At 54.5% G+C, this 26198-nt stretch overlaps 9 protein-coding genes across 9 annotated transcripts; 5 read left to right on the top strand and 4 right to left on the bottom strand.

Moving 5' to 3' along the window:
* Positions 1 to 145: 145 nt before the first annotated feature.
* BO70DRAFT_388966 (MFS general substrate transporter) lies at positions 146 to 2164 on the bottom strand. Its single transcript, XM_025546035.1, has 4 exons — positions 1813 to 2164; positions 990 to 1726; positions 513 to 888; positions 146 to 392 (listed from the first exon to the last, which is right to left on the bottom strand). The coding sequence occupies exons 1-4, from the start codon at positions 1924 to 1926 to the stop codon at positions 153 to 155; spliced, it is 1467 nt and encodes a 488-aa protein (XP_025396970.1). The 5' UTR covers positions 1927 to 2164; the 3' UTR covers positions 146 to 152.
* A 417-nt stretch (positions 2165 to 2581) lies between these two features.
* Positions 2582 to 4141, top strand: BO70DRAFT_388967 (transcription factor domain-containing protein; the record flags this gene model as incomplete). Its single annotated transcript, XM_025546036.1, has 3 exons — positions 2582 to 2794; positions 2838 to 3686; positions 3722 to 4141. The coding sequence occupies 3 exons, from the start codon at positions 2582 to 2584 to the stop codon at positions 4139 to 4141; spliced, it is 1482 nt and encodes a 493-aa protein (XP_025396971.1).
* Positions 4142 to 4194: 53 nt separating this feature from the next.
* BO70DRAFT_388968 (putative aminotransferase) lies at positions 4195 to 5711 on the bottom strand (the record flags this gene model as incomplete). Its single annotated transcript, XM_025546037.1, has 4 exons — positions 5645 to 5711; positions 5073 to 5584; positions 4386 to 4987; positions 4195 to 4211 (listed from the first exon to the last, which is right to left on the bottom strand). The coding sequence occupies exons 1-4, from the start codon at positions 5675 to 5677 to the stop codon at positions 4195 to 4197; spliced, it is 1164 nt and encodes a 387-aa protein (XP_025396972.1). The 5' UTR covers positions 5678 to 5711.
* Positions 5712 to 6211: 500 nt separating this feature from the next.
* BO70DRAFT_364297 (glycoside hydrolase) lies at positions 6212 to 7371 on the bottom strand. Its single transcript, XM_025543774.1, has 4 exons — positions 7298 to 7371; positions 7104 to 7249; positions 6776 to 7056; positions 6212 to 6707 (listed from the first exon to the last, which is right to left on the bottom strand). The coding sequence occupies exons 1-4, from the start codon at positions 7358 to 7360 to the stop codon at positions 6217 to 6219; spliced, it is 981 nt and encodes a 326-aa protein (XP_025396973.1). The 5' UTR covers positions 7361 to 7371; the 3' UTR covers positions 6212 to 6216.
* Positions 7372 to 8147: 776 nt separating this feature from the next.
* On the top strand, positions 8148 to 9282 carry BO70DRAFT_104506 (uncharacterized protein). The gene is made up of 2 exons (XM_025537819.1): positions 8148 to 8401; positions 8490 to 9282. The coding sequence occupies exons 1-2, from the start codon at positions 8200 to 8202 to the stop codon at positions 8945 to 8947; spliced, it is 660 nt and encodes a 219-aa protein (XP_025396974.1). The 5' UTR covers positions 8148 to 8199; the 3' UTR covers positions 8948 to 9282.
* Positions 9283 to 9943: 661 nt separating this feature from the next.
* Positions 9944 to 10738, top strand: BO70DRAFT_388969 (methyltransferase family protein; the record flags this gene model as incomplete). The annotated part of the gene is made up of 1 exon (XM_025546038.1): positions 9944 to 10738. The coding sequence occupies exon 1, from the start codon at positions 9983 to 9985 to the stop codon at positions 10736 to 10738; it is 756 nt and encodes a 251-aa protein (XP_025396975.1). The 5' UTR covers positions 9944 to 9982.
* A 299-nt stretch (positions 10739 to 11037) lies between these two features.
* BO70DRAFT_372959 (uncharacterized protein) lies at positions 11038 to 11860 on the top strand (the record flags this gene model as incomplete). The annotated part of the gene is made up of 3 exons (XM_025544887.1): positions 11038 to 11317; positions 11467 to 11717; positions 11810 to 11860. 3 exons carry the CDS (start codon positions 11038 to 11040, stop codon positions 11858 to 11860), a joined length of 582 nt encoding a protein of 193 aa, XP_025396976.1.
* Positions 11861 to 12967: 1107 nt separating this feature from the next.
* On the bottom strand, positions 12968 to 16653 carry BO70DRAFT_364300 (NRPS-like enzyme). Its single transcript, XM_025543775.1, has 4 exons — positions 16326 to 16653; positions 15516 to 16273; positions 14437 to 15454; positions 12968 to 14357 (listed from the first exon to the last, which is right to left on the bottom strand). Exons 1-4 carry the CDS (start codon positions 16593 to 16595, stop codon positions 13182 to 13184), a joined length of 3222 nt encoding a protein of 1073 aa, XP_025396977.1. The 5' UTR covers positions 16596 to 16653; the 3' UTR covers positions 12968 to 13181.
* Positions 16654 to 21674: 5021 nt separating this feature from the next.
* BO70DRAFT_364302 (S-adenosyl-L-methionine-dependent methyltransferase) lies at positions 21675 to 23988 on the top strand. The gene is made up of 5 exons (XM_025543776.1): positions 21675 to 22192; positions 22327 to 22456; positions 22568 to 22691; positions 22913 to 23364; positions 23546 to 23988. The coding sequence occupies exons 1-5, from the start codon at positions 21983 to 21985 to the stop codon at positions 23896 to 23898; spliced, it is 1269 nt and encodes a 422-aa protein (XP_025396978.1). The 5' UTR covers positions 21675 to 21982; the 3' UTR covers positions 23899 to 23988.
* Positions 23989 to 26198: the final 2210 nt, after the last annotated feature.

A 26198-nucleotide genomic window follows, 5' to 3' on the forward strand; every position in this document is an offset into this window, starting at 1 on the left:
GATCTAGCCCAGGCTGAACCCAGCCCAGCCCAGCCCAGCCCACGCGGCGGACCATTCACCACAATCACATATAATCTTATAATTATTATTACTATACTACCACCCACATATGAGATGAGTATTTGATGAGCCTCGGCATGATTATAGATAAATCACACCCCCTCAACTTCAAACCGCCTCATGGGGCCATACCGCGACGTAATCTCCCGCAGTCTGCCTCCCCAGAAAAACAGCGGGACGGCGAGCAGCACGCTCACGACTTGGATGGCGGTCATCTCGCCGAATACCTTTGCTGCGCCTTGGTGGTCGATCCAGTCGGTGGCGTATAGGGAGAGTAGCATGCCGATGGTGTTTCGGATGATGAAGATGATGACGAGCGCTTCGCCGGTTATCTGCCACGTTTGTTAACAAGCAAGTCCAATTGTCTGTCGGAGATAACAGAAGCAGTTCAACCCAAGGCAAACACGAAAAAAACAGAAAAAAAGAAAAAAAAAAAAAAAAAGACAACCCACCCCCCGATAACAATCCAACGCATACGTCACCGCGACATTCGAAATGGCCGCCACCCCGAACGCCTGCATGGCGTAACCGACCGCGGAGCCGGCCCAGGACGCGTGATTCGCCACGCACAGCCCGAAGATCAGGATGCCGGCGGGCCCGATCGTGCCGGGGATGATGATGCCGGGGAGTCGGTACTCGGGGAGTCGGGGACCGCCGCGACGGCGGGTGTAGCGGGTGGAGAGAACGTCGATGAGACGGCCGCCGAGGTAGAAGGCCAGGAGGGAGCCGATGAAGCCCGAGAGCGAGAGAAGGCCGATGCTGCCGAGGGGGAAGTTGTAGGGGGGCGCGATAAAGGTGCGTGATGCGGTTAGTTGGACGACGATGTTCCTGGGTTGGTTGGTATTGGTTAATTAACTAACCATGTGTGATCCGGGGGTGGGGCGAGGGGGATGGGGATGGGAATGGAAGGGAAGAGAGGGCTGGGGTACCATCCAACGGAGACACCGATGGTGAGGGAACACCAAAGGAGTTGGGGGTAAGCTGCATTGCAGAGGATATCCCATACGGTGCGGGTGAAGGACGCGTCGGGGTTATAGCCCAGAATGAGGGACATCCATTGCCGGTGGGCGCGCTTCCGGGGAGACACGTTTCGGGCGAGGTAAGTTGTTTCGCGGATGGTGAAGACAGCCAGGAGGAAGACGACACCCACGGCAGTAGCGAGGAAATAGCACATCCAGCGCCAGTTCTCGTCCTGGACGAGGTAGGCGTTGATGAGCGGGCCGACGAATAGGCCCGCTGTCAGGGCCAGATGGAAGATCATGAGATAGTGGCCGCGTTCATGGGGAGCGACCATATCGGCGACGACGGCGGGGACGGTGGCGTCGGCGGCGGCGGCAGAGAAGCCCGAGAGGATGCGCGCGACCAGGAGCTCGTGGTAGCTGGATGCGCGGGACGACCACACGTTCATCATGCACAGCAGCAGCATGGAGAGCAGGTAGACGGGGCGTTTGCCGACGACGCGCATCAGCGGGACCCAGAAGAGATTGCCCAGGCCGAAGAGGAAGACGTTGAAGCAGACCAGCGAGCCGGCCTGGGTCTGCGAGACGTGGAACTCGGCGATGATGGCTTTGGTGGCCACGGTAAAGTTGCTGCTGTTGACGTTGGCCAGGAAGGTGTAGAGGCAGATGGTGAGGTAGGTGGTCAGTTTGGTGGGGGTGGACCAGTTCTGTGGGGGAGGGGGGGGTTAGTTGGTTTGGTCATGGACGAGAGGAAACATTTTCAAGATAGACGGATGAAAGGAAGAGTGTTTACCTGGGGGTCGTTGGGGTCTGGATTGGAGAGTTGCTTCGCTGTGTCTGCGAGGACTGGTTCCTCCATTTCGAGGTCCAGATGGCTTGACGAGCCTTTCTCTTCCATGTCTTCCATGATGAGCGATTCCACGGTGTTATTCGAACGTGGGGACCCCGCAAATGTCCTGACGGACGCGGCAGTTATCTATAGCCAGGGCTTTAGATCGCCTGGACGACCCGACGGTCGGAAAATCCGGCATCATTCTGGCAATGAGCCAGACCAGTAGGATCCCACTAACGAGCTACCCCGGAGTGGGTTTGTGTTTACCCCGCCTTTTGTCGGTGCTGACGAGCTACTAGCCTTGATAAGCAACCCGATATCGCAGGTTTGGTGCTCGAAATACGAGTGTGTGTTGGCTGCTCGGATGACCCGACGTCGCAGTGAATGGGACACAGTCCATTTAGGGCTGGGCCAGTCACAAGACCGTCAGTTATGGCTGTTACACAGATGTCTTACAATCACAATCTTCAATAGTTAGCACTTTCCACTTCATGGATGAATTGCTCTATACAGGATCATACATTCTTACAAAATATACTCCCATGATGATGACTACAAATAGTCGCATCACCCAACATAAAATCCAATGCCAGCAATCTCCATCTGGCTTTTATCAAACTCTCACGTCTACAACACTGTTTGCAGAATGCAATGGAAGCACCTGAAAGCCAAACCAAATGCTCCTGCACATCTGACTCATCTCTAGCATCTGATTGGCTAGGTCGCCTACATGTCCCGAACCAGACTAGCCCAGTCCATCTCAACATCACACCAAGCAATCATCCATCATCCATCTGCATCATTCACCACTTCAACCTTGTGTAATAGCCCCCATACAGCTCCAAGCCTCATGGGCAGATCAGATTTGACTGCACTCCCACCCAATCGCCCCTCCCAACGCCGCCGCGATGGCTGCTCAGAATGCCGCCGAAAGAAAGTCAAGGTAGGCACCCCTGCCTGACCCCATAACCCTGCTAACTGTACAGTGTGACCTGCGCAAGCCGGTCTGCTCTCGATGCACCCGATATCCCAGAGGCTGCGTCTACACCCTGAGCATTATTGGCTCGAACCGAAGACCAGCTGGTCCGGCCCCGGAACCACGCCCAGCCCGTGCGACAAACAAACTCGATCCGACCCTCGGCCTTTCAATGCTAACCCACCAGCCAACCCTGACTCCATCCCCGTATCTCTCATCGACGGAATCCAAGTTCTTCATGCACATTCTCGCGACGCAGACCGCCCCTGTCTTCTTCCCGGCAGCGCCGAAGCTCTTCCTCGACGGACTGATCAGTTCAGCTCTCGACACGCCGCATCTGTTGGCCGCGCTTCTCGCATCAGCATGTAGCCATCACGGCCGGTTGGTCGGCGGCGACACCCAAAGGTCGCGCATGGCGTGCCTGAAATTCACCAACCGGGCCATCTCGGGGCTAGGCGCGGCCCTGATGGAACCGGAGCAGATGCTGCGGCCCGAGACGGCCATGACGGCCATGACGCTGTGCACGAACGACGTCTGCAACGGCAACATGCAAGTCTGGCGGACACATCTGACGGGAGTGATGCGACTGCTGACCGCACTGGTGGAGCAGTCCAACACGAGGGACCCGCTCACGACCTGTCTGGTCAAGTGGTTCACCGCGATGGACGTACTGGCGGGGATGTCTGGATCTGCCGGGCCCAGCGACCACGGACTCCTGAATCCCTTTCCCCAAACCGGTCACAGCCAAGTCGACGATATCTGCGGATACTCTCTCTCACTAGTCCCCGCACTCACCCGCATCGGACACTTAGCTCGCCGGACACAGGCTCCATCTCTCGACATCCTACTCGAAGCACAAGTTGTCGAAACCACCATCCGCTCCCTCCTCGACAGCACCATTCCCCAAACACAGCAGACACACACGGACCTACTCTCGCCCTCGAACTGCAACACACCCACCTCGCCTTCGTGCACTGCGCTCTCCTCCACCTGCATCGCCGCGTCCAGCACCTCCCGCGCCACCACCCCACCGTGCGCGCCGACCTGCTCCACATCCTGACAGCCATCCAGAACATCCGGCCTTTCTCCCAAACCAACATCCTCATCCTGTGGCCGGTCTTCAGCGCCGGATGCGAGACCACCGAGCCCTCCGAACGGCGGCTCATCCACGCCCGCATGACAAACATGCGCCGTCTCGGCATGGGCAATTTCACCCGTGCACGCGACATGCTGGAGGCGTTCTGGGCCGCGGAAAGTGCCCTCCCGTGGGACTTGTATTTCATACAGCAGGGCGTGGAGCTAGTTCTATTCTAGCCCCGTCCCATGCATTCCATAATCCTTATAATCGGGGTTATTGATGGTTTTTATTATAAAGAATCAATATCTATGTGGGCATGAAAAAAACCCCCCACCAAGCCCATCAAAACCCACCCAACGCCACTTACCTTTACCCCACCAAAAGAGAACACTCCCCATAACCTTCTCCCAGAACAAACCCCCTCAGCGCCTTCAACCCCCTCCTCATAACCTCCCCCTCCTGCACAAACCCAACCCTCACCCACCCCCCAAATCCACCCCCGCCCAAAACACTCCCTCGCCGGCACAACCAGCACGCCCACCTCCTGCAACACCCTCTCACAGAACCCCTTATCATCCAACACCCTGGCCATCTTGTCCCTAAACCTAAGGAGGGCAGTCGTCCCCGCCGTCGGCCTCACCCACTCCACCAGCCCACCGCACCCATCCACAAACTCGTCCATCAGGCGCAGATTGGCTTCCGCGAGGTCCATATTCCGTTGAAGAAGGTTCTTCACAGTCGATGGGCTCAACGCCACGCTGGCGATGCCGTCGTCAATCTGGCTCACGGAGATAGTCGTATAGTCGCGGACGGAGGCGCAGGCGTCCAGAATGGCCGTCGAGGGCGAAGCGAGCCAACCCAGCCGGATGCCAGCCAGACTGTAGGACTTGGACATGGAGCCGGTAGAGATGGTTTTGGTGTAGCCGAGGGAGAGGATAGACGGAGGACAGGGGGAAGTGGAATGGAAAAGAGGCCGATAGACTTCATCACTGAGGATGGTGAGGTCGTGGGTGCGGGCGAGGGAGATGATGGATTGGAGGGTCGAGAGGGGGAGGAAGGCGCCGGTGGGGTTTTGCGGGTTACTTTTGGAGGTGTTTTAGCGTGGGACTTCCTCTATCGTAAGACAGAGATATGTCGGCAGGATAAGGTAGTATAGTATATACTCACTTCAACACAACAACCCTCGTCGTCGGCCTGACCAGTCCCCTCAACTCCTCCACATCCACCTCCCACCCTCGCTCCTCCTGAGCGCGCCATAAACTCACCTCCGCGCCAAGCGACTCCGGAACCGAGTATAGCTGCTGGTATGTCGGATACTGCACGATCACATGGTCTCCCGGTTTGATGATGGTGTATAGCGCGAGGAAGTTGGCCTGGATGCCGCCGCTTGTCACGAGGATGTTGTCTTTCGTTATGGGGACGGGGGGAGCATTCTCTCCAGAGATGGAGATGGTAGGGTCCGGGTCGGAGTATCGGTTTGCGATGTTGGTGCGCAGGGTGTCTGAGCCGCGGATCGCGCCGTAGCTTTGTTTGCGGGTGAGGTTGACGAGGGTACTGGATGTTTGTGTCTCTGGCTGCGACTCTGTCTCGGAGAAAGAGACAAGGTCGGAGAGGGAGATGGCCGCGCAGCAGGTCTCGGCGAGGTTGTGAATGGCGTTGTTTTCGTGGAGGTCCATCCACTGTCTTTGTTAGGGCATTCGGGTTATATGTCAGAGAGAAAAGGGGGACGGGGGGGGTACTCTTTCGACGGCGAAGTCTTTGATATGAGGCATTTTGAAAATTAAGTAATTAAACCAGCCAGGTGAGAATGCAGCGAAGATGGTGAGAGTCAAAAAATGGCGGGTGTTGAGGTCGATATAAGTATGTCGTGGTGGACACTGGGTGCTGATGGGACTCTGCGATGTGATTGGTCCAGTCGGCTGCGAAGCCTAAATGGGATGGACTCAAATCTGGAGATTTGTGGCGTGTACCATATCTTGCAATCTCAACAATACCCGTGTCCAAGGGATTGTATCTGAAACTTGCATCACATGATTGGCTACATCGGGTATATGTCTTGATTGATATTTCGTGGAATGTTCCACCATATTACTCTCAACGGTTCCTGATGCAACCACCTGGCATACATGCTCAGCCCTAATGTCCATGCTTTCCCTCCCATTCCACTATATATTTAAAGACAGATATTTCAAAGCTGCACAAAAACAGCATACATCAGTAGAAATACAGTCAAAGTACAGCTGCACTCAACCCATCCACCTCACCAATTCAACCCTCCGAACCACCCCCCAACAACCTACATCCAACCTACTTACACCCCACTCTCCGTATTTGAAATCGTCTCCTCGACCACCGCCTCCGTCTGCCCATACACGATATAAAAGTCCACCTCGTTAGTCGGCGGCCCATACTCAAACCACGTACAACTAACATAGAACTCATCATAATCCCCCAACCCCGCAGCAGGGTTAATGATACTCTTCAACCACTGCTGCTTCTGCGCGACAGTGGCAGCCCCACTCCCCAACTGGGTGCCCGTCTCCGCGATCGCAAACGGCAGACTATATCCCTTAGCATACGTATCATAGAAATCGCCGTACGCGGTAGCAAAGTCCGGTAGATCACTGGCGTCGGGGTAGTAGTCCATGCCGACGATGTCGACGTAGTCTTCTCCGGGCCACCAGGGGGCGACGGGCTCGGAGGTGGTGTTTTCGTTCGGCGACCAGAACATGTGTATCAGGGGGTTGGGGTGGGTGGCTGCGTGCATGGATTTCCAGGTGGTGAGGAAGGCGGAGTAGTCGCCTGTATGTCTCTACTGGTTAGTTCCATGGTGTGTGGGGAAGCGGTCGTGGTAAAGGGAAGGCACTCACGGCCTCCGGGGTAAGTATCCACGCTCGGGTCAGCATAGTAGTTCATCTCGTGGGCGTATCGCAGCCAAACAGTGACGTTTTTGCTGGTGAATGTGGTTTTGAAGTAGTCTGCAACGGAGTTGCAGAGTTCTTCGGTGATGTCGGTCCAATCGACCGTTGGCATGAGCGATGCGATCAGGACCGCGCCGGATGAGATGATGTCGTCTACATTGTACTGATCGTTGCCGTCGTAGGAGTTCGAGTCCACATTGTCTTGCGTGATCTGCGAGTAGACGTTGTATCTGAATGGATCAATGCGTGTTTGTTGGGTGTGAGGAGGTGTACTCACGTTGCGCCTTTCTGGCCAGTTGCTTCGTTGAGGTCGGCTAGGGTTACCTGCGGGCTGTAGTTGGGAGCCCAGCCGAAGTAAATTCCATCGTAGCTGATCATCGAGTCGGGCTTAATGCCGAGGCTTTCTCCCAAGGAGTTGGACTCCTTTTTCTGTTAGCTAGCTGTGTGCGATGATGCATCTGGGGATCTTACCCGTGGCGAGATGGCATGGCCACCGACGGCCAAAGCCAGGATAACAGCAGTAATCGAATACATCTTGATGGGTGAATGTAACAGACACTGGTTGGAAGCATCGCGGATTTCTTTGCGCTATTTATACTGCCCTCCAGGCTACATAAGTAACTCAACCTCATCCTGATCCGCATCCCCGACTGTTGGTCATGTCTCATCCGTCGGGCTATCTGACAAGGATAATGCCAGGATATACGAAATCTGAATCATGCAAGCTAACCCCGAAGTGCAATCTCTCCCGATGCGCCAATCGCACGATGCTGCCCGTTTTAGCAGACCAATGATCCTTCATCGTGCAGTGGTTCCTTCCGCAGGCTCATTTCCACCCCAAGCGTCCATTGGCCGGCGGCAGGTTAGGGCTTGGTTAGTGTGCGGCAAGCCCCGACAGCTGAAAGCCACGGCCCCATGCGCCCTGAATCTTTAACCTACCTACCCATCTAGTTGGCGAAATGACACTGTTACCGAGTACTGTTCGAGTAATATCAAACATTTGTATTATCCACGTCCCTTCCATTTGATCCTTGTCAAAAAGGTCCCAAACCGGTATATAGAAGCCATCCATCCTCACCCGATCCTTCTCCTGTAAATCTCACCTCCCCCCTCCCCATCCCATCCCATCCATCCTCTTCCGACCAACCTATCCCCTAAAAATGGCATCCTCCGACCCCAAACCCCGTTTCTATATTTACCTTTCCGCCCTCTCTTTCTTCCTTGCTTCCTCCCTCCCTGCAGCCACAGCCACAGCCACAGCCACGGCATCAGAAACACCAACAATAACAACAACATACTACATCAACAACATCCCAGAATACTCCTCCCTATCATCATGCGCTGTCGACCCCGTCAGCACGATCGTTCGGGACATGCAGTCCGGCTGCGGAGACGGCGGACACTACACGTCGTACAGCTGCTTCTGCACGGCCAGTTCCGCGTATTTCGCGAGTTTGATTTCCAGCGAGGTGGGATCGAGCTGCTCGAACTCGGACTCGGGGAGTGAGGTGTCAACTGCGCTGGAGGTATTTCATAGTTATTGTTTGTTGGATGGGACGGATGGGGATACATTAGGTATTGTATAGATTTATTATTATGATCGTGTTCGTGGAAGATAGTTAGTTGGGTGTTGTGGTGGGCTAATCTGGCCTGGGTTGTGTAGCATCGACGGCGACGACCCTCTCGACAATCACCTCATCTTCATCATCATTATCATCTTTATCCTCAACGTCCACATCCACATCCACCCTCGAACCAGCTGCCTCCGCCACCGCTCCGGCTGCATCCTCCACCTCCCCCCCAACATCAACAACAACAACGACGACGACAAACAAATCCAGCTCCGAATCCCTGACCCCCGGCTCCAAAGTCGCCATAGGCGTCTGCGTCTCCATAGCCGGAATCGCGCTCATCATCGCAGGGTTCTTCTTCCTCCGCCTCCGTCGCCAGTCCCAATCTCACAACAGCATAATGCTGGATTCCAGGGCCCGCACGCCCCGCGAGCTGCACACCCCGAGGGAGATGTCAGGGGATGTGTACCGACGGTATGAGCTGGCGGATCACAGGAGTGGGCAGAATCAGAATCAGAGTCAGGTGTTTGAGCTGGCTGGTGGGCATTGAGGAGAATAGAATTGAGAGGGGAAGTATAATGGATGGGAATTTGATGAATGGGTGGATGGGTTGAGGTGAGGTAATCAAGAGCATTGGGGTTGGAATATTGAGGACGATGATTTAATTAGGATATAATGAGTAGGTCGTGGTATTATGTATGTTCTGGATTCTTTTCGGTAGTGGGTGTTCGGAGCGGGGATGGTTTATTGCAGTTTGATTTGGCTTGCTTTGATGTGATATGGTAATTGATGGTTGGTTGTTCTATGAGGCTTTTAGTTATATATCGTCTGCTTTTATCTGGTGCTGTCCTTCTAGGGGGTTGGTTGTTGTTATTTATCTCGTGCCCAGAATGGGAAAAGGGGTTTCTTTCTTGGATGATAATACCCAGAGATGTGGTAGTAACCAGGCAGTAAAGGATCCTCAATCGGTTGGTCATATACATGCATAATAACTACCAATCTCTATAATAGTTGCGAGAGTTACGTTTTAAGCTGAAATACTGTCTTCTCCAAAAGACCGTGCGGATTAGAAGATCCGGACTGAAAATCCGATCTATTCACCGAGTTAGCTACCCACCTCTAATCTGTATGCGATGACCGTGGCGGTGGACTTGATTGTGCGCATGACGTGTATGGTAGATGAAACCATTCCATCTTTGTTATTCAGGAGCGAGATAGGTATTTGTTAGTTATATAATTATAGCAGTCGACTCATGTCGATTGAGTGGTTCGGTCTATGATTTGCTCTACGGCCGTGGTGTCAGAACATGTCACCTTTAGTACCTAAGACCTGAGCAAAATTGAGAGACTTACCTGGCAGTATCCAAAAATCTCAAATCAACTATAACCTTGTCCATTTCAATTTCACAGTAACAAACACACTTGCTACTACTCGGGATGGGCCTGACCGGCAGGGCCCATAGGCCGAAAGTATAAGAAAGTCGCCGAGTGGATCCACCAACCCAACATATGTTAACTACTATATGTTCTCCATCCCCAACCGCCATTTCCCTCCACCACACACCACAACACCACCACCACCAAAATGTCCTCCATCTCCTCCATCTCGCTCTCCCTCTCCCTCCTCGCAGTCGGATATCTCTTCCGTCGCAGCTGCACGCCCCCGCACCGCCCGTCCTCCGCGACGGCCACTCCCGACCGCGTGCGCCTGCTCGCGGGCCCGATCACCACGATCACCACACACCTCGGGTGCCTGTGCATCATCTACCACGCGCTGATCGCGCTGCTCTACTCCGAGTCGGACGACACCTACGAACACAATACGCCCACCGACCCGACCGCCATCCATAACACCATCACCCTCACCCTCCACCGCATCTGCCCGCACCCGACCAACCTCCCACCCCAGCTCTTCACCTGGACCCCCACCACAGCCCTGTGTCTCCTCTCCATCGCCCTCGGCACTACGCTCCGGCTCGCCGCATTCCGCTCCCTCGGTCGCAACTTCACCTTCGAGCTGGCGCAGCCCGACAGTCTCGTCACGGCGGGGATGTACCGGTTCGTGCAGCATCCGAGCTACACGGGCCTGTGGCTGCTTGCGGCGGGACAGCTGGGGTTGGTGCTGCGGTGGGACGGGGCGGCGGCCTGTGGGATGGACGCTGGAACGCTGGAGCGACTGTCTGGGTGGGGAGGGTGGGCGTTGGGTGCGCTGGTGGTGGTGTTGATGCGGTTCACGGTGATGCGCATACGCGATGAGGAGCGCATGTTGCAGACGAAATTCGGGGGGGAGTGGGAGGGGTGGCATGCCAGGACGGCGAGGATGGTTCCGTTTTTGCTGTAATCGCTGTGTTGTGTTAGGATCAGGGTCAGGGTCAGTGTCAGTATGAGTATAAGTATGAGTATGAGTATGAGTATGAGTATGAGTATGAGTACGAGTATGTAGTGGTAGCAGTAGTGAGGGTCAACAGACCGCCGGAACAACCCCGACCCGCCTCCTCCGTCCGTCCGTCTCCGCCGCATCGCGACCGACCGATGATCTCACCTCTCCTCTCCTCTTCCCGTCTGCGTCTCCAGCTCCAGCTCTCCAACTCCAAACAACCCACAACCCACAACCCACAACCCACACCGACAACAAACACGATGGGCTTCCTCCGCAGCGCCCTCAAAGTCGGCACGATCGGCAGCGTCGCCTCCGCCGGCTTGTTCTACGCCGCGACGCGCCACAACACCTTCGTGCCCATGACCCCCGCCGACCCGATCTTCCAGCACCCGCTGTACAAGAAGTTCAACCCGTCCGACAACCCGGCCTCGTACGATGTGTGCGTGCGTCGCGTGCCCCTGAAGGACATCAACCCGACGCTGCTGGAGAAGAAGGGCAAATTGACCGAGGCGTTTTGCGGGGGGGTGTGGGGTGGATTCGGTAATTCTCTCTCCTCTGATCCTGATTAAGAAGCTGTTCTACTATGCCTGACGCATAACCCACCTACCTATATTCCTTATCTCTCCCACACTCTCCTCCCCTCCCTCCCCAATCCACACAATCAACTAACCAACCACAACCAAAAACAGGATACGCCTACCAACGCCGCTACCTCTCCAAAAAATACCAAGGGCCCGAAACCTCGACGCACCTGTGGACGCGCGCGGAGCTGAAGACGAACAACTACGACGTGGGCACGCTGATCACGGACCACTTCGAGGTGGTGGAGAAGACGGACGAGCGGATCATCGTGCGCTGCGGCGACTCGCCGCGGAAGCAGGCGGTGCGGGAGTCGGACGGGCTGTTTGAGATGTCGGCGGTCGTGAAGCCGGACGAGCGCGTGGCGGAGTTTGCGCTCAAGAGCGCGTTTTTCCAGGGCAAGGGCGAGGCCGCGGGGCGCCGATGCCAGAGCATATCCTGTGGTTGCATAAGCAGTATACGAAGTTGTTGTTGGAGACGGCGTTGGGGAATGTTTATCGGTAGAATGGATACTTGTGTGGGATAGCTGTGGGAGGGATGGGGAGTGGGAGGGTTATGATGATATGTGATGTGTGTGTATAGGATGGTAATGTGATGCACTGCGATGTGATGTGATGCGATGCGATGCGATGCACTGCGATGCGATGCGTACAGCAAGAGAAGAGATATCCACTGGTGTGGTGTGGTGTGTGTATACCAAACATTCTATAACCTTTCCTTCCAAAATCAACCCTACCCACCTATTTAAGGTTGAGGGTATCTATCTAGGGGAGAAAGACCAACCAAACATAAACCCAGCACAACCCACCACCCCACCCCAACTCCAAAGAAGAGCCACCAGAAGACCCAATCCCACCCCAAGTCCAAAGAAGAACCACCCCTAAACACCCAAACAAGGCTACCCCACTCACGCTCACTCCGAAAACCTACCTTAACAGGTGACAATTGACAATTGACAATTGACACTCACATCTACCCGTTCCACGGTTCGGTTCAACCACAGCGGTGGAGATCGAACCATATACGGGGAGGAGAGATCGAACCATATATTCCGTACAGGGAGGGGAGATCGGAGGACGTAAGGAGCATGGAACGGGGGTTGGGGTTGATCCTGAACCGACCTGATTGGGCTTGGCTTGGATGATATTGATATTGATGGGAATAGCATCAAATGAAATAGAGAACAGGACAGGAGGTCTCTGGATATCTTGGGGAGGGTAGATGTTGTTAGGATGGGTGTCTGGTTAGTGACATATGTATAGATGTATAGGTACGGTACGGTACGGTGCTTGGTATTGTGTGCTGGGATGGGATGGGGGTAAGTAAGTGGTTGAAGTCATTTGCTTGTTCGGGGGGTTGTAACATAATATAACACAATATAACAACTTATTCTTATTGTGCCATCACTCCTCACTGCTTAACACCGCACCTCCAGCCTGCCCAAGAGCTTCTGATTACAACTCTCTCAACGGTTAGTTCTCTGCCCATTAGTTACTATCTAGATCTGATGGTTTGATGATATGCTCTGTCGCTGAATGTCGAATACGGTATGCTCCACTCGCCTAGAAAGAAAAACACTGCCTCAAAAGACAGACGAAAGAAATCCGAAAGTGAAACCAAACCATACTAATCAATTGCATATGCAACCCAACCAGGGTATCTGAGGATCTATCTATATCAATATCCAACCATGTACAACCCAACCCAACCCAAACAAGCTGACAAACAATATTCACAGGAAGCAGACAGGGGCAGAAAAAGCCAAGCAACCTCAATACCTATGCACAAGAAGCGAAACATACCAAACCATGCAACCAGATACAATTCAAACGGTCCACCTCCTCAACCAATCCTGAGCATACCTCGCCAGAATGCCATCCTGGACGATCCTCAACCTCCCATTGCGCAAGGTCATACTATCCCTCTCGGCCTTCTCCGTACAGAACGTCACCGGCGCGGGCGCATCCCGACCATACATAGCCTCGTAATGGCCGGTCAGCTTAACAGCCGGATTGACGTCCTCTTCCCCGCGAGATTCACTCTGTCGGAGAAGCTCCAACCATTCCGAGAAGGGCACGGTGCGGAAGGAGAACCCGCTCCGCCGGAGACTCTCGAGCATCTCGCTCCAGCTGAAGGTGCGCGAGTTGCAGAGGTTGTAGATGGAGTCATCACCATCACCGCTCTCAACCCGGTGCGCCTCATCCACAAAATGAGAATGAGAATGCGAATCGGAATCAGAATCATCAGAGTCCGAATGAAAGGAACACGCCCTCGCGACCTCCAAAATCGAACAGGCGAGTTTATCCACCGGCAGCCACGAACACCTCACCTCCAGATCCGGGAGGGCATGCAGCGTCAACGCGGAGCGAACCATAAGCGGCAGCGCCTCGTTATCATTCCACATGCCCTTCTTCGAATGCCCGGACACCTGTCCAATCCGAAGCGAGTAGGTCCTCGCGCCAGCCTTCCGGGCGGCACTCACGATCTTCTCCCCGATGAGCTTCGAGCGACCGTACCCCATCTCCAACGCAGCGGAGAGATCGGGTATGGGCGACTCGGACACCGGACCGGAGGACGCGGGCGTGCCCAGCGCGGTGGAGATGGAGGAGCAGAAGAGCAGCACTGCGGGGTGGGGCTGGTGGACGGAGAGGGAGAGGTTGATGAGGTTGTGCAGGCCGCGGATGTGCGGTTCGAAGGTCGGGAGGGGGAGGTTGAAGTTGACGGGCCATGCGGTGTGGATGATCAGGGAGACGGAGGAGCGGATGGAGGCCAGGGTGGGAGGGTCGAGGCCCAGGTTGGGCGCGTCGAGGGAGGCGGTTAGGGCGATGATCTTGGAGAGACGGAACGGGGGCACGCCGAGGTTCTTTTCGGACAGCGTGGCGAGGATGGCGTCTAGGGGTTGGCTGCGTCGCGTGAGGCAGTAGATCGAGGTCACTGTGCTGTCGTTGAGGAGCCTGTATAGGGTGTGCGCGCCGATGGAGCCGGTGGGGCCGGTCAGGATCTGTGGGTGGGTCTTGTTAGGGTTGGGTTGAGAGGGGAGGGGGGGGGGGGGATGGGATGGAGGGAGGAAGGGGACGTACGACGCTCTTATGGGTGGACGAGGAGATGGGCCGGGGGATGTGTTGTTGGAAGGAGGAGTATTTCTCGATCAGCCCCGGCATCAGGGCGATCTCGTCCGGGGTGTCGTTGTGGTGTCCGGACTGGACGGCCTGGAGGTGGTCGGCCAGACGGGCGATGCTGCCGGTCTCGAAGACGATGTTATGGCCGAGGGCCGAGCCGTCGTGCATGCGGAAGTCGCGCAGGATGAGTCGTCGGAGGTGGATGGCCTTCAGGCTGTCGAGACCCTCGGCGAAGAAGTCGGCGTCGGGGCTGGAGATGGCGAACCCGAGCTCTTCGCGACACAGCCGCAGGAGATGCCTCTCAGTCGACGGGAGGTCGAGCTCGAGCGTCCCGGACGCCGTCTGCTCGACGGCCCGGTACGTGTTCTCGATCACGGCGGCGTATTGCACGTACACCTGCGCGCGGATCATCGAGCCCTTGTCGGTGCGCGGACACACGCTATCGGCCGCCAGCACGACCACCAGGTCGCGCGCAATCTGCGAGAACTGCTCCGCCCGGGAGTTGGCGTCCTCGATCGTCGGCCAGACCAGGTCCAGGTAGTCCTCGTCAGAGAGCATCGGGCATCCCTCTGCGCGGAACACCAGCAGTCCCGGCGCGGCCTGGTTGACCCCGAACACGACCGCCTCCTGCACGAACGGGCTCTGCTTGATACACCCCTCGATTGGCAGCGGGAGGACCTTCTCGCCGTTGACCAGCGTGATCCGGTCGTCGAGCCGGGAGACGTACTTCCATCGGTCCGGGATGGAGGGGTGGGGGCTGAAGACGTCGCGGGAGTGGAAGGAGCCCGCCGGTTCGTCTGAGTTGGACACCGTCAGGGCGGGATGACCCGGTAGATAGACGGCCTCGTATAGGTCGTCAATCTCGCCGACGCGCTTCATCCAGATGAACGGCTTCAGGTTGTCGAAGAACTTCATGTAGTTCCAGAACGGATCGCCCGCGGGTCGGGAGATCGACTCCGCCACCAGGCCGGCTTCCGTGCTAGGGGGCCTTGTTAGCAAACCTTCTCCTGTTCAGTTATGGGCCATAGGGGATTGCTCACAGTCCAAACGACCCGCCGAAGCGAACCCCCTCGGAGACGAGTCGGTCCCCCAGTTCGTCCGGGCAGGGCGCACCGCCGTACGTCACGGACTTGCAGGCGCGCAGGGCCTTCACGCCCCGCGGGCTGTCGACCAGCAGCTGAAGCAGATACGGCACTCCCTGGACGGACTCCGGACGGGCCGCCTCCAGGGCAGCGACGGATGTGGAGGCCGTCAGGGGCAGCGAGGCGTCCCACATGTACGCCGTGCGACGCATATACATGGCCTGCAGGGCGGTGGACAGGCCGTGGAGGTGGTACCAGGGGAGGGAGTTGAAGGAGGTGAAGCCCGGGCCGCGGGTGGGATGGGTCATCAGGGCCTTGTGGCTGAGATACAAGGGCTTCGGGGTGCCCGTGGACCCGGACGAGTGCAGGATCAGGGCGATCTTGTTGATTTGCAGCTCCGGGTGGCGGGTGCGCCGCAGCATCAGGACCGAGTCCTGGGACGACTCCTCGTCCAGCGAGGGTCGTGGCACGATCGGGCGACAGGCGACGAGCTTCAGACGCAGGATCTCGCCCATCGTAGCCCGGATGTTAGGCGTTTGGCCGTACAGAATCGTGTCGCAGTCAACTAGGTCGAGGAGCGAGACACAGGCCGTGGCCGAGAGCCGCGGCGACAGCATCATCACTGTGTAGCCCAGTCGGCTGAGGGCGAAGAATGTGACGACCATGTTCAGGTCGGAGAGTGTGAAGAGTGCAACCGTTGCGCGGTCGTGGCGCGGCTGGGACAGAGGGTGAGCATGGGGGTTATGGTGATGGCGGGGTCAGGCTTACCGGCTTGAAGCCATACTCCATCAATGTGTACACGGCCTGGTCGACCATGCAGTCCAGGTCCTGGCCGGTGAAGTACTCATACGAGACCGGCTCACCGTCTGGTGAGGGATAGGGATAGGCGAGGATAGGGTGTTGGATAGGGTCCGCGGCGCGCAGGCGGATCAGGTCGTCGAGGAGGTGAAGACGACCGAACCGAGCGACGACCTGGTCAGCGGGGGATGTCGGTTTGGGGTCCTCGTCCGGGACCCCGGCATACTGAGGAATTCCCATGATGACGGTGAAGGATGGTGAGTCTGAAGCTGAAGCACAGAATAAGATCCGACCTGACGATGGGGAGCCATGGCGTATTTAACCCCCAGAGCCGGCTGCAAAGGCAAAAGATGGGGCTTGGCTTGACACCAGCAGTCCTTTTCTGCGTTCGGTGGAGATGTTCGATTTCCGGATTTAGCCTGTTAGGGCCTGCGCACAGCCCGGGTCATGCTGGCTGGCCACCCGGAGCGGTGTATCACCGTGCGAGTATTTGGCAGGCTGGCTTTTCTCCGTCCAGATGACGTCCGACACCATCTATCAGGGGTGGGGGTCGATGACAGGGGGGCCCCTACGTCGGTGGTCGCGGGTCTGTGGCAATCGGGCCAAAGCTAATCAGAACCCTAACCATCGCACGGGCCCGAATAGAGTAAGTCAGTCAGTAAGCACCATGAATAATCAATCTGCTGGGCCTCGCTCGAGCTTTGGTTGCGCACGATTGACATCAGGCATCAGGTGCCGCCGACCCAGGAACCTGATCGGCCGTGTATAGGCCACTAGCATGGCGGTTGCCGGGTTGCTAACGAGGGGAGGCGAGGGGGATTCTGGATGCTGAGTGGATGGCCTGCACTGCTCCTGTTGGCAAGTGGCAGTCAGTCACACTGCAGCTGATGATGCACGAGCGGGAGACAAAGTTCGCAGCATGATGAGGGATGGTTGCATCCTGTTGCATCCATCGCGTCTACGGGATCTTCCTCCTTCCCCTCCTAGGCTCCTTAGCGTCGCCATCACCGACAATCAGCGTCCAGCTAGTCCAGCTACCGCTGCCCCCGATGGGCCCCAGTAACCACTATCTCTACCCGGGCTCCCGGCCCCAGGAACCTGGATCCCTCGATCGATTGGAGATCGATCGCTGATCGGGTTCTTCCCAGGATGCTTGCACAATGGACGCCGGTGTTGTTTGCTTTTTCACCTACTTCTTCTTATTTTTATTTTCATCCTTATTGTCTCTTCCGTTTTCTTCTTCTTTTTGGGTAGGATTTTCGGCTTTGCTCGCTCGCGCGCGCGCGCGGGAAAAGTACTTTTGCGGGCGGAAATTAGTCCAGCCCCGATGTGATGGGCCTCCATGGGGCATGGACCATTTGGACAATGGACACAGACACAGACACAGACAGCATGACAAATGCAAATGCCCGGAAACGAGTGCTTCTGTGTCTGTCTGAGGCAGTGGCAGGCCCACTGTATCCGTCGGTACTGTCGTGGTTGAAGCGCTCGTGCGGGCTATTCCTGAACATTTTCCTTCTGGCTGTTTCGGACGTGTCGACTCGGTGGAGCTCGCTCGGACAATGGCGGTTGCGCATGCCAGCTCGAGTCTCGGCCTGGGCGGATTCAGTTTGGTATGGAGCAATCACTCTCCCTCTCTCTCTCTCTTTCTCTCTCTCTCCCCTTCTCAAGGAGAACAAACACGAAGAAGTACGAGTACAGTACTATCTACTGACCTGCCTCTGGCACCGCCATTTCGGAAGGCTGGGGCCAATTCGTTAGTTCGCGCCATCCGTACTAAACATACATACACATACATACATATCGCCGCCGCCGCCGACCTGACGAACTGGTCCGTGCAGGGATTAGGGAATCCTCATCCTTCATCCTTCGGCTTCAGCTGCAGCTGGCTCTGCAGAGTGCAGCTGGGCCCTGGTAATGGCAATGGCAATGGCCATGGCCCTGGCAATTGGCAAAGTACTCCGCATCCACTATCCATCTATCCACATCCACTCACTCCAGGCACGGACGGTACTTACGGAGACGGACCGCGCGGGTATCTAGTGGTAGCCCTAACCCGGTTCAGCCGTTCAGGATGGGTCAAGTCACGAATCAAATGACAAATTCTCCGCCTCACTCGGGCCCTCTGCTAATATTGGATACGATGCGATGGCGGCATCACGGAGTCCGAGTCCGAGTCTGAGACAGAGAACGACCACTATCTACTCCGTGACTGAATGCTATTGATGTGAATGTGAATGTGATACCACCGAATGGGGTCGTGTTTTACCTACAATGCCAATGCCAATGCCACTGCCCATGCCCTCCCTCCCTCCGCGGCATCCAAGCGTGTGTTCTACTGTTAGTTAGCGTTCGGTGATATTCCGTCCATGTTCGGGTCCTCCGCCGAAAGAGCCACATTCCTTCATTCCTGCTTGGGCCCGGAACGCCACCAGCTGAACCCGGCTCAACCAGCCTATAGTATTCTTAAATGTGACCTGTCCGATGGTGACAAAAGTCCGCCCGTCGCAGGGGAGTACCGGTCGGTACATTTGCCTGCTATGATGTACCTCTGTCCGGAGTACGATTTGCTTGCTACCTGCCTGCCTGGCCCGTTTGTGTAAGTACAGTTGAGGACTTTGTACAGGGGGTTTGAAAAAAAAAATTTATTTTATTTTATTTCATTTTCTTTAGGGTAGTTAGGTGCGGAATCAGGCACGCATCCATCCGTGCAGGCAGTGGAGTGGGTGCCAAGGGGGGGGGGGGGTTCAGTTCACTACCGTAGGTACTACTACTGTTCAACAATCATGCCTCCCCCAGACCTTTTGCAGGATTTGGGATTTTTGTTCACCTTCACCCTGGAAATGCAGAAAGACGGCGCCAATGCTGTCCGTATCCATCCCATCCCGTCTGGCCTATTGATTGCGAATGCTTTGTTCCTGCCGTCAGCCGTCAGCCGCTCACCGGATCCTGGTCTGTCCTTTTCTTTTTTTTTTCTTTCTGGTTCCTGGAGATGGAAGTACCTGCCGTATCTACCTATGTAGGTATGGTATGTACCTCGAATTTAAAGTCCCTCCCCTCCGTATGGATTGCACAAGGCGACCGACCGACCGACCGACCGACCGGCCCACCATCCGGATCCGAAAGAAAAAAAAAAGAAACAGAAACAGAAAAAAAGAAGGAAGAAAAAGAAAAAGCAACGATCAATATTGGGTCTCCACCACATGATCTATCTAATCTTCCCTGATTCTTTGTGCTGTGCGGATGGTGATTGGCCGGGTGGCCGGCTCGTGTTGCCCTCTGCGTCTGGGGTTAAGGTAAGGCCGTCTGGCTAGGGATCGACGGGCTAGTTACCATCTGTCTGTCTGTCTGTCTGTCGAGAACGCATTATTATTGCCCTGCTCAGCCCCGTCCCATTGGGTCGGCGGATAAGCACTCGGGTCAGCAGTCAGCACCATACACAGTAGTCTCCACGATCAGACTACCGTCGCTAGGGGCACTATCGGAGACTCACGGGTCGTTCCTTCAACAAATAAGAGGGCGGATTAGGGCCCGAACTTCCTGGCACAGCACTCCCTCCGCGACTATTTAGGTACCTACTATACTTACCTACGGACTACTACCTAGCTGCATCTATCCACTCACCCACCACCCACACCCATCTACCATCATCCATCTTGTCGCCTCACTCCACCATTCCCATCAGAACTAGGTTTGTATCATCTACCGTAGGTACTTACGACCACAGTAACTCTACTATAGCATAGTATACTATAGTATAGTTTTTGCTACGCCAAACGTATCGGATAGCCCAGTCCGCCCGTCGATCAGCCTGCGCTGTACGTACCTACCTAACTCCAAATCTTGCATCACATTGAGAACTGCCTCACGATCACGACGGAAGCTCGGACCCGGAGTCTAATTTGCGATCTATCCAATGCCACTGTCCGATCGCAGCCCACGACTGCTATTTCCGCCGACTGGCACACGACACGCACAGGAGAAGTCGTGGGTCCGATCCCCGGGGCGGTGGTTATTGGGACTGGAACTATATACTACTGGTACGTCGCGTCGCATCGCATCGGAGTATAGTATAGTATGGATGGATGGATGGATGAGATGAGATGAGATGAGATTGAGGCGAGATGAGTCGAGGGGGGTGAAACGCACTTCTGACTGACTGACTGACTTGCCCCTTGTGATGTCGTTGCGATGGAGTAATACTTACTGCCTTGAGTTTGAGGCATTGGGGTTAGATGGTGGAGTGGATGGTCGCCACATACCTATGACGACTGACACTGCTAGTGGGTGTGTGGATGCCATAGTTTCATACATACATCACCGACACGTACCTCCTACATACAGATCCAGATAGGAGCTTGGGCCAGAGGCAACTACCTACCTACCTATCTACCTACATACGTACCTACACACGTACTTAATCACCACAGACAGTACTAGTACTTCATAGATAGCCAGCCAGGGGTTTGTTTAGGATCCCCAAAACAGCATATCGCGGGATATACTCGGGTGGCGTTGTGGCGCTGGCCCAGGAACAGGGTAACCCAAACCCACACGGCAGTCCGGTTTACGACAAGGTTCTGCATCGGCGCCAGGATCCATTGAACTCTTTCTCAACGGTGAGAGGAGGGACGGTGGCCTGGGCTAGCGGAAGCCATTGCCACGAATAGATTGGATTCGGATTTTGGGAGGAGGGTCAGCTGGACCTGGACGGGTGGGAGGGACAGGGGTGGAGGCTGAAGTGTGGTTATTAGGTACTCCGTACTACGGCAGGACGTAGATAGATAGATGGATGGAATGTGGAAGGAACATGGATGAAGGATGAAGGATGATGAATGGTGTGTGGTAGGTTAATCGGCCGTTCCTCCCGCCCCATCATGACACAAGACCGACACAAGACACGGGCGGAGTACAGACAAGACAATAGGCAGGCACCGCACCGCACGAGTCCTGTCACACCCACCCAAGATTCGAGGCCCCTTCTGGCCGATCCTGATCGTGATCTGGCCCAGGGGAGACTGTCTGACTGACGAAAGTCCCTCTTTTTTTTTTTTTTTTTTTTTTTTTTTTTCCTTTCTTCCAACTGTGCTCCTGTAGGTATCCTTGTCCTTGTCCGTCAGGGAATAGGGAATTCCGCGGATGCAAGTGGCCTGTTAGGGTTGCCGTTTTCAGAATCCGGGCCCGGCGGAACACCGCCCTGTTCTGTCGGTAGATCTAACAGACGGATGTGGGTGGATGGATTATTGATTGACCTGCTGGATGGTACTTAGGCACGTACCTACCTACCTAGGTACGTATGTAGGTACTTTGGGTGCTGTATGTGGTGTTGCTTTTTGAGGTGCGTTTATTTGGTCCGATGGATGGATTATTGCTATATAAGCTCAGTCGGTGCCTGCAGTCGATCGATTATTCACCGCTGCTCTACAGTAACTATTGTCCTCGACGGCATCACATCACACCAATACCAACACCAACACCAACACCAACACCAGCACCAGCGCCGACCTGATCGACTAAGACGCGTCGCAGCAGCAGCTTTCTTGACCCTTTATTTTTTTTCTCTGTATATATTTTTTTTGCTAGTCCAGCTTGGCTACAGCTTACCAGCACGCGCGCATAATCACAATATGGAGACTCAATCGCCAGAATCACCCCTCCTCTCTCTAGTCGAACAGATCAAGCAGGCCGCGTTGCAGGAACAAACCCAAACCCTAGCCCCGGGCTCAAACCCCAGCACGTCCCCCGCACCGTCGCATTTCCAGCTCCTCGGGCTGATCGACAAGCTGCGTCTGGCGGTAGAGACTCCCACCGAGACGGTCCTGCGTCTGATCTACCAGGTGCGTATCCTCTCTGCCTTACCTGCCTTCCGTACCTACCCTACCTACCCTACACTCCACTCCACTCCACTCCATTACCCAAGTTTCCGTCAGTCCGTGTCACATAGCCTAACGCACATCCATCGACGATGCAGCCACCACAAAATGCCGCCCTCCGCACGGTCATGGACCTGGGCATCTTCCCGCTATTGATGGCAAACGGGAAGCGCGGCGTCTCAGCCGTGGAGTTGGCGGAGAGGACGGGGGCTGAGAGGGGGCTTGTCGGTGGGTTACCTTGCTACCTGTTACTTGTTACCTGTTACCTGTTACCTTTTCAGGTCGTAGGTAGCATCGTTTATTGCATCCGCGACTAACATATCATATGATGCTCCTCAGTGCGTCTGATGCGGGTGATCACCGCCCTGGGTCTCTGTGCGAGCCCCGAGTTCGAGCTCTACTTCGCCAACGACAAGACGCCCGTTTTGACCCAGCCCATTGGTCGTGATGGGATTCCTTGCATGTGTGTTCCCTTTCTCTTCCTGCCTTCCCCCCCCCCCCAGTAGTTATCCATTGATCATTGTCATTGTCATTGTCATTGTCATACGGAGTACGGAGTACCTTCCAGCAATACCCCAATATAGCGACCTACCTACCGACCTAGCGATGTGATATGAAGCTCAGCTCAGCTCAGCTCAACAATATGATGTGAAGCAATGTGACTGTGACACTAACCCCAAACAGATACGACCTCACCCTCCCCACCCTCTCCCAACTCCCCACCTACTTCCGGGAACACTCCTACCTAACGCCCAAGGAGTACTCCAAATCGCCCATGCAATGGGCCGTGGGCCAGAGCCAGTTCGAGTGGCTGGCGGCGCACAAGCCCCGCCAGGCCCTCTTCAACTCGTACATGGCCAGTCGGCGACACGGCAAGCCCGCCTGGTTCGACGTGTACCCTGTCGAGCGACTGACCGATGGGGTGAGGGAGCATCCCGAGGCGGTGTTCCTGGTTGATGTGGGTGGAAACCAGGGCCATGATCTGGTGAGGTTCCATGATAGCTTCCCGGATGTGAAGGGGCAGTTGGTGTTGCAGGATTTGCCCAAGGTGGTGAATAAGGCGCCTGTTGGGGATGGGGATGGGGGTCGTATTGTGAGTATGGGGTATAGTTTTCTGGATCCGCAGCCTGTTAAGGGTATGTTTTTTTTTTTCTTTCTTTCTTTCTTTCTTTCTCTCCCCCTATTTACCTTACGTCTGTAACTTCATATTTTGAAGCGGACGGAATTACTGCCCCCCCCCCCCGGGAACGAAAACCAAACCCCAAAACCACCCAACCCAATAAGTTCCTAATAACATCCTAACAACCCCACCCCCAGGCGCACGAGCATACTACTTCCGCGCCATCTTCCACGACTGGCCGGACCACATCTGCCGAAAGATCCTAGTGAATACCGTCTCCGCCATGGACCCGACGTACTCGCGCATCATCATCTCCGACTTCGTCCTCCCGGACACTGACGTGCCGCTGTTCCAGGCCTCGCTGGACATCCAGATGATGAGCATCGGGTCCGGCGTCGAGCGGTCGGAGCGGCAGTGGCGCGAGATGCTGGACGAGGCCGGATTGGAGATTACGGGGATTTGGTGTGATAATCCCGGGATGGAGTCTGTTATTGAGGCTGTCAGGAGAGGGTCGGCTGCTACTGCTGCTGCTGCTGCTGCTGCTGCTTAGGGCGAGTGGGATTTGGTTTGGTTTGGTTTGGTTTGGGGTTGCCTTCTGGTTAGTTGGATTCAGTTTTCTTCTCTGGTTGCCTTGGTGCGCTGGGTGTGGAGTGGGTGTGGAGGGTGGGGGTTCTCTTTGTCAATTTATCAGTTTGCTCTTTCCGGTTGGTTTGGTTGTATATTGCCTTACCTTGCCTTGATACCTATACCCTACATAGGTAATCACCTATGCGGGATGGCGTTCGGTGGATGGATGAATGGATGGATGAATGGATGTATCATATCCCATCACACAATGTATTGAGATATTGACTTCGTGGAGGGAGGTATCTTGCACAAACATTCAACTTTACTTTATGCCTTTGTCCACATTGGACAGTGATACCTGAAGGTAATGGTGGTATGTCTAGTCCCTGAAGGCAATATCAGTATGTCCAGAGGCAGCCCCTTACTGATGACTACATATTATATACATGCAATATTGAATATTGAATCTTGACCCTCAAGTCTCTGTGGGGTAGGGGTAGGGTAAACTTCGATAAAGACAGACAGACAGCATACAGCATACAGCATACATCACGCAATGCAATGCAATGCATGCACAAATAAAGTATCGTACCTGGTAGAATTAGAAGCAGCGAGCGTTGCAACCAGCCCAACCCCTTACAGAATCCCTGCATATCTCTATGTATATGGATATTTATATGTATGAATATGTATATATGTATACATATATGTATAAGTATGGATCCACGCATCCACCTATACATATTCCAATCCACCCTGCCCACCCTAGACGACGCCCCTACAAGCATACACATACACATACACATACAGCATATGCACCTCTCCGGGGAAAGTAAGATCATCTCCATCTATCCAGATTTCAGCACAGCGGTCAAGATTAAGTAGGTACTACGTATTATATAGTATCTACTTACCCACCGGTAGATAGATATTTTGTGGGTCGGATGCATGCACGGAGGATATACTGGAAGCCGGGAAGATCTGATCGCCTACTTACCCTATCTAGTACTTTCAGATAGACGTGGGGAAATGGGACTGGGAATGTGACATCGCATATTTTCCCCGCATGACTGGATGGTTGATGGTTGCGGGATATATTTTTTGGGTATTTGATTATTGCCTAGCTTTATTACCTGGCTATTATTATCTAGCTATTAGCCATTGTTATTGTTCTTGGGCATGAGATGAGGTGAGGTATATATCCTGTATGTAGGTAGGTAGGTAGGTAGGTAGGTAGGTAAGATATGTAGACTGCCTGATTTGATCAAGGTCGTCGTCTGCCTTCTGTCTGTCTGTCTGTCTGCCTACCTACCTACCTACCTACCTACCTACCTACCTACCTATCCTATATGGAAAACGATATCCATCGTCCAGTATTCATCAATGTATTATTTTATTTTTGTCCGTCCTTCATCTACTTCCTATACAGTAGGCAGTATACAGTCAGTCACGCATACTACATAACCACAATCATAACCATAACCATAACCAGGGCACACACAACAGTCATCATACTACAACCCAACAATGACCGCCAGAACCCTATCCTACCCTACTCATCACCGACTTTTTTAGAGTATATATATATATATACATAGAAACAAACAAACAGGTCCCGGGTCCACATCCACATCCAAAGACCCCCCCCCCCCAATATCATCACAGACTAAAGCCTACTAAAAACCGAATGTGTTTAAACAATCACCATCACCACCACCACCATCTATATTGAATTGAATGGGATCGAATTGGATCGTACGAATCAAAGTCAATCGAATCGAATTGAATTGTGGTGTATCCTCTATCCATATGTCTATCTATCTATCTAATCTCCCAATCTCCCAGATTTTAAGCAAACACGCACAATGCACGCAAATAAAGCAATTTCAATCTTAATCTCAATACCATCTATCAATCAATCAACCCACATCAAGCAGGAGTTCAGTTGAGTTTAGTTCAGTTCAGTTCCGCTCAGCTCAGTTCCGCTCAGCTCATCTTACAGAGCGGATTAGAGTAGAGTAGAGTAGAGCAGAGGAGAGTAGCTAGCCTATAATACAGACAGAAAGAGCAAGCAAGCAAACGATGAGGTGTTGAAGACAACATCCATGGGATATCCGGCTTGAACAGCACGAGAGGAACAGCATAGCAGCACAGCAGCGCAGCATAATAAAGGAAAGACAATCAACAACTAACAAAGAACAACCAACCCAGATCGAAGCAAACTAGCCTAGCCTAAGCCAGCACGGCCAGGACCAACGCTCCAATAAAGCCGGAAGCGCCGGT

Source organism: Aspergillus heteromorphus (genome assembly GCF_003184545.1).
Source record: "Aspergillus heteromorphus CBS 117.55 chromosome Unknown BO70scaffold_23, whole genome shotgun sequence".
NCBI classification, from domain to species: Eukaryota; Fungi; Ascomycota; class Eurotiomycetes; order Eurotiales; family Aspergillaceae; genus Aspergillus; species Aspergillus heteromorphus.

Excerpts from the sequence above, each read along its gene's own strand:
- BO70DRAFT_364297 (XM_025543774.1), bottom strand. The coding sequence starts at position 7,360 with ATGTATTCGATTACTGCTGTTATCCTGGCTTTGGCCGTCGGTGGCCAT. Across the intron at positions 7,057-7,103 it reads ACTGGCCAGAAAGGCGCAAC|ATACAACGTCTACTCGCAGA; the intron begins GTGAGTACACCT and ends TGATCCATTCAG. Across the intron at positions 6,708-6,775 it reads GGATACTTACCCCGGAGGCC|GCGACTACTCCGCCTTCCTC; the intron begins GTGAGTGCCTTC and ends AGAGACATACAG.
- BO70DRAFT_104506 (XM_025537819.1), top strand. The coding sequence starts at position 8,200 with ATGCAGTCCGGCTGCGGAGACGGCGGACACTACACGTCGTACAGCTGC. Across the intron at positions 8,402-8,489 it reads GACGGATGGGGATACATTAG|CATCGACGGCGACGACCCTC; the intron begins GTATTGTATAGA and ends TGGGTTGTGTAG.
- BO70DRAFT_364300 (XM_025543775.1), bottom strand. The coding sequence starts at position 16,595 with ATGGGAATTCCTCAGTATGCCGGGGTCCCGGACGAGGACCCCAAACCG. Across the intron at positions 16,274-16,325 it reads TGGAGTATGGCTTCAAGCCG|CCGCGCCACGACCGCGCAAC; the intron begins GTAAGCCTGACC and ends CCTCTGTCCCAG. Across the intron at positions 14,358-14,436 it reads CGTCCACCCATAAGAGCGTC|ATCCTGACCGGCCCCACCGG; the intron begins GTACGTCCCCTT and ends ACCCACCCACAG.
- BO70DRAFT_364302 (XM_025543776.1), top strand. The coding sequence starts at position 21,983 with ATGGAGACTCAATCGCCAGAATCACCCCTCCTCTCTCTAGTCGAACAG. Across the intron at positions 22,457-22,567 it reads GGCTGAGAGGGGGCTTGTCG|TGCGTCTGATGCGGGTGATC; the intron begins GTGGGTTACCTT and ends GATGCTCCTCAG. Across the intron at positions 23,365-23,545 it reads GGATCCGCAGCCTGTTAAGG|GCGCACGAGCATACTACTTC; the intron begins GTATGTTTTTTT and ends CCCCACCCCCAG.
- BO70DRAFT_388966 (XM_025546035.1), bottom strand. The coding sequence starts at position 1,926 with ATGGAAGACATGGAAGAGAAAGGCTCGTCAAGCCATCTGGACCTCGAA. Across the intron at positions 1,727-1,812 it reads CAGACCCCAACGACCCCCAG|AACTGGTCCACCCCCACCAA; the intron begins GTAAACACTCTT and ends CCTCCCCCACAG. Across the intron at positions 393-512 it reads CGTTGGATTGTTATCGGGGG|ATAACCGGCGAAGCGCTCGT; the intron begins GTGGGTTGTCTT and ends CAAACGTGGCAG.